The 6,000-nt window shown below is 43.5% G+C and overlaps 1 protein-coding gene across 1 annotated transcript in view; it reads right to left on the bottom strand.

The window, feature by feature from the left end:
- Positions 1–6,000, bottom strand: part of ANLN (anillin actin binding protein) — a 50,966-nt gene that overhangs the window by 38,779 nt on the left and 6,187 nt on the right. The window contains exons 3-4 of the mRNA XM_023532043.1: positions 3,457–3,762; positions 291–724 (exon numbers count right to left, since the gene is read on the bottom strand). Coding sequence (XP_023387811.1) covers positions 291–724; positions 3,457–3,762 — 740 coding nt within the window. The remainder of the gene's footprint in view (positions 1–290; positions 725–3,456; positions 3,763–6,000) is intronic.

Raw genomic sequence — 6,000 nt, 5'->3', positions numbered from 1 at the left:
GCAGGTGACTACAGCTACGAGTTTTCAGAAATATTTGATGCACTTATACACATACCTAAAACACTCTAATGGAGAGTGCAAGTTTTCAGAGCTCTCCCTGATGACTAAGAAGAGTCTCTGCCATTCTATATTAACATACTTTAGAATTGCACTAAATTAGTGTTAATTTAGTTAACCACCAATTTATCTCGGGACAGAGTACCAAATTTAAGGTATGTACTTTTTTTGTGAAACAAATATTCTAAAAATACCTATAAACACTAGGAACATGTTATAAAATACACAGCTACACGCAAACGTACATCATCACTCATAACAGAAAAGGTTTCCAAAACTGTACTTACCGCAGAGCTGGAAACGGCGCCCTTAGCCACAGGGGCACGCTCGGGACTCGGGGTCTGGCCTTTACTCAGCGAGGCCTCGCCACCCCTGTGGGAACAGCATGCAGCTTCCTGCTTAACACTGCTGCTATTGATCCTGGCAGATGCTCCGCTTGCAGAGGAAAATTTGGATAAACAAGCGGTACCAGGCTGTCCTTGTGCACTGTTCTGCTTTGCAGATGAGCAGTTGACGTCATCTTCCCAGGAGGAAATAGTTGCAGCGAGGTCGGCCAGACGACCCCTCCTCCCAACTGGGGGTGCTGAGGCTTTGGACGGTTTGGGAGGGGAGGCCGCCTTTTCCTCCGGTGGCCTTACGGAGATGAGTGAGCTCTCAGGGATATCATCTGAAAATGTTTTCAGAAAAACAGTTAACAGCCATGTTCAAGAGATGTATGTTTGTATAAATACCAGGATCGCTCCATTCAGAATTTTAAATGAGGTTAACAGGTTTAGCTGGTAAAAAGCTCTCCCAGGCGTGAAGCTAAATGGCTTAAATTTGACAACATCTTTTCAAATCAGATAATACTTAATCCGAACTTTTTAAAAAATAACTTTGTTATAGCTATGCCATAAGATACCATACATTTAGGTTATATTTTTAGAGTTAATTCACAGTGCTATAATACTGCACAATTTAAGATTATGTATTCCACAGGAACTTTTTGTTTTAAAAATGGATTGGACCAGTGCTGTATAACAGAACTTTCTGCAATAATGGAAATGTTCTAAAGCCATGCTGTCCAGTACAGTAACCACCAGCCACACGTGGCTAGTGAGCATCTGAAATGAGCTTAGGGTAACTAGAAACTTACTTTCGTTTTAATTAGTTCAAAATGTGAAAGCTACATATGGCTAGTGGATACGGTACTGGTGAGCACAAGGTTAGACTGAAATGTTTTCCTGCAGTTACCTCATTTGGAGATAAATCTCAAAGAGGTGACCCTTCGCTAGTGAGGGATCTAGGCCTGATGCGCGAAAGCATACAGCGAAGTCAAGGCCATGGCATTTTCCCGTCCACAAATTCAGTCGATGGGAGAGGGACTCCTCCCACTGTCCTAGGCTTAGACCTCTGCCTGAAGGTTCAATTCAGCTCCCCGCAAATCCTCAGAGACCTTGCTCCCAATAACCCCTCTTCCTCTCTGCAAACTTTCTTCTCTGCACATCATACGCTCAAGTCCCTCTCACCTTAAAAGAAACGAACATTCTCTCATCACAGGGACCCCCTTTTGAGCTACTGTGCCTCATTCTCCACACGATATTCACTCACCGCTCAACTCACTTCAACCGCCTTCTGCCTACACTGCTTCCCAGAAGTTCCTTCTGCTATTGTCACTAGATGCCAGTACGCACTTTGCAGGCACTTTGTAGGCCGTGTGTTTCCATTCGTGACATCCTGCGCTAGTTCTATCTTTGCATCCACTTCTATCCTTCCTGGTCTCCTAGCAACTACCTCCTTTTGGCTACTCCCCAGGCACTGAAGATAACATACCTGAAGTTGAAATCGCGACCAACTTCCTTCTCATCATGGCCTCTTCCTCTTTTCCCCCCTTATCCTCCACCATCTAGTCATCATGTCCTACAGATGCTTTCTCCCAAATCTCTCAAATCCAGCCTCTCCTCTTTGCTTCCACAGGCCTTCGTCAGGGTGTTCTGGATTACACCACCAGCGTCCTAACTGGTCTTTCTGCTTCGAATCTCTACACTCTTCCATACTTCCTCAATTCTGATGCCAGGGTGAGCTTTCGCAAACATCTGCCAGCTAACCTCTCCCAGTACCTCCCTATCAGCCTTTGGAATTTGGGTTAAATTCCAAAGGCTCTGGCCCTTGCTGCTTTCTTCAAATTTATCTCGTTTTTCTACCACAGTGCAGTCCGCCGAGCTGTCCGCCTGCACTGTGCTGGTGCGCTTTGGAACTGCTTTTACTGATCTGAGCTTGGAGCAGGGCTACCTGCGTATCTTGAGAAACCTTATATGTTTCCCAGCCTGCCCAAAGTCATCTTTGAGGACATAGGGAAGAAAGTTCTCTAGGGTCTTACTGCCAGTGATGGTTCTGCTTTATCTTACAAACATTAGTCATGTAACTCAGCGGTCTCCAACCTTTTTGGCACCAGGGACTGGTGCTCCTATGAGAATCTAATGCCTGATGATCTGAGGTGGAGCTGAGGTGGTGATGCTAGCGCTGGGGAGCGGCTGCAAACACAGATGAAGCTTCATTGCCTACCAGCCGTTCACCTCCTGCTGTGTGGCACGTTCCTAACAGGCCACAGACCGGGGATTGGGGACCCCTGAAGTAACTGATAATGTTTCCCTCTTCCCATTGGCTGCTAGGAAGCTCAGAGCCATCTCTAGCAAGTGTAGGGGACCTAAAGGCCTTACTTAATAAACTAACCTTAACCTTCGCTGTTTTTCCTTCCCTTCAGGCTGATCTCCTTATTTTTCTTGTTTTGTAATATAGGTATTTTTGTAAGTCATCTCAAGGCTTTTTTTTTTTTTTTTTTTAAACAGGGCAAGAGATAAACTATATCACAGAAGAACCCTGAACCCTGTCACATGACTGTTGATCTACTCTCAGGCCCTCCATCTATTTGTGGGCCCATGAAAGGCAGAGGCCAGGTCCCCTCGTCTGCCTCCAGCACCTCAGCACAGGAAGGCGCTTTGCAGGTGCTCAGCGAGCGTTCTCTCCCGTCGAAGAGCACTGCTTTCCTCAGTCACTCTAGTTCATTTAGTTACTGGATCCACGAAATAGTTCCTGAACATATTGCCGAAGGTCAGCCGCACTAATAGTATAGTTTGTTCTCTGCTGTTTTACATTGCAAATATAAGATAATTCTGTTACAAAATCGGGCTTTGGAGAACTAGTCTAAGAACCTCATCATCGCCTGCTTCAATGAGAACGACCAACAGATCAACGTACTACTGACTTGCAAACCATCTGCTAGTGACCAAGACTCGGGGTATGGGCACAATAAAACCATTCACCTTTCAGGTGTCAACTGATAAATAAAAGTTTCAACAAACCAAGTCGACTCTTAGGGAAACGGAGAGGAGGCCCACACCCCACCCATCCGTTTGATACCTGTCGCACCATTCTCCCAGTGACGCCGCTGGGCGGCCAGCTTCTGCATCCGCGCTTTAACCGACGAGGCTGCGGCTGCTCCCGGTTTTGAATTTGGCCCTTCGCTCGCCGGCGCCGGCACCGACTGGGCCGGGGGGTCGCTGGCCGGAGCGGGTGCCTGCTGCCGCGCCCGAGGACACGGCTTCGGAGAAGGAGGTTTTGCAGAAGCTGACTGAACCGGCTGTTCGTTTTCCCAGTTCGAAACGTCTGCTTCAGTGTTGTCGGAACAGCGTTTTTTTGATGGTGATGGTTTTGTACAAGATTTCTCTACATTAAAAAGGAAAAAGACGTGGATGGACCTCAGGATAATCACGCTAAGCGAAATAAGCCAGACAGAAAAAGTTGAAAACAACATGATATCACTTGTATGTGGGATAGAAACCTAAAAGCCACAAATGAACAGGACAAACGAACAGAGACTCCTGGACATGGACTATAGACTAGTGGTGACCAGAGGGGAGGGGGCGGAAGGAGAAGGGGAGAGGTAAAGGCGTCAAATATGTCGTGACAGAAAGAAATCTAACTATGGGAGGTAAACACACAGTGTAAATATATATATGCCTTACTGGTAAAGTGTACAGTTGAAACTTATTGGATTTTGTTAACCAACATCACCATAAAAAAATAATTAATCTTTTAAAAAGAAAAAAAAAAAAAACAAGAGGACAAAAATTCAAAATTCCCTAATTTCTCACAGCATGAAAACTTGCCTTAGGTACTTAATAAAACATCATGTTTCTCAAATCCTTTAAATGATTTTACCTACAACAAGAAATGTGTAAAATTCTACTTTTTTTCAGCAACTTAGAAATCTGATTTGAGAGATTTCTTTTTGAGAAAACATAATTTACGGTTTAAAAAATCTGAATGAAAAAAATTCATATAATGTTCGCAAGATATGTGCATAGTACTTTATGTAGTCTTAAGACACAGGAAATTAAAAGTGACACATGTGGAATAAGCAAATGTTCCAGGAGGCATTAAAGACCATACGGCCTGACCACCTCCTTTTTAGGTAAAAAAAAGGCAAGCCTGGAAAAATTCAGTGACCTGCCTAAAGTGACACAACCGAACTAAGAGTAGAAACCAAGCTTTCCATATTTCGAACAAGCTTTCATGGAGCCATAATAAACAAGAGTAGAAGGGCACCTGGCTTAAGGTATAGGAGAGAGGCAGGGCGCCAGAAAAGTGACTGAATTACCTGGTAAATATCAAACGAATTTATCAGCACAAGTGTTTAACAACATTTCCCATTTTAAACTTCCATGAACACTTATAAATTAAATTTTAAAGTCCTAAAATAAAAAGGAGCTATCCAAACACAAGGCATATTATTTCTACCTAGGAATGAGTTTTAATACATCTCCTGGAAAATTAATAATTTTCTAAAGTAAGCACGTAAATGCCGTAAGAGATGTTTCATTGGTGGTCTAACCAAGTGATCTTGCTCCGGGAGTGACCGCAGTCGTGTTCGTGAGAAGCCACGACTGCCCTCATTGACGTCGATCTAATTAAATATGCATCACAAAATTTTCTAATTTTCTGTAATTCATTTACTTATTTAATCATTTTTGGAAAGTGTTTCTATTTTAACATGCAATACCACCTCAAAATATAGAATTCTTTAAGTTTACCGTCCTTATGTAAAACCATAAATAATGCCTTCATTTAAGCATTGAAATGCAGTTCCAACCACTAGTTTTCAAGTGCGCAGTACTATTTAGTTGTATAAACTCATGTCGCAGTGGAAACAGAAGACCCTGGACTGGGGCCAGGCCTCTATCTTCCTGGCTGAATATCATATGTGTGTATTTCTCTCCCTCCCTTCAAAATATATAAATACACAAAAACAAATTCTCATTTTATGGTTTGCTTCCAAAATAACTGTTGCCAGCCCCACGCCCTCATCTCTGCTTCTGCCTTATATAATACTCTTTTTCTACCTGCATTTTAAAGTTATACTAAGGAAAAGTATGACCTCCAGACTATTCCACACTCTAGGAAAAGCCTGAGGCAGCTGGCTGGGGACACCAGGATTTAGGAAAGAATAAGATAGATAGGTTTCCGAGTATGTGTGAGCGTGTGTTTCATTTCACCAGTTCTGCGCCTAGCCCTCAAGAGTTGGCTCAGCAGGTGATGAAAAGGCTCATGACATTTCAAGCAGGTGCAAGGAGGTCTGCCTTTCATTGCCCTGCTCATGCCAGAGACACCACTGAACGTGGTCCAGTGGTTCTAGCATCGTTGGAGCAAATACACTCCACAGCACTGCCCATGTAAGCATTCTTCTGCTCCTTTCTTCTTCTTTCTTCCATTGGGGGGCTTTAAGAATAATTTTGGGTGGAGAAAAATAAAGTTCAACCAATCGATTTAAAATATTTGTTAAAAGAAACTCTGCTATGGCCCTATAGGTCTTAGGGTTGATATAATAACCTTGAAATAGAACAGAAGCCAATCTTTCCCCGAGAGGCTGTTACATTAGCCCCCCGGAGACCTTGGCTCTTCTGC

This window comes from Pteropus vampyrus, unplaced genomic scaffold (assembly GCF_000151845.1).
Source record: "Pteropus vampyrus isolate Shadow unplaced genomic scaffold, Pvam_2.0 Scaffold75, whole genome shotgun sequence".
In the NCBI taxonomy this organism is placed as follows: Eukaryota; Metazoa; Chordata; class Mammalia; order Chiroptera; family Pteropodidae; genus Pteropus; species Pteropus vampyrus.
This window is presented reverse-complemented; position numbering and strand designations above follow the sequence as displayed.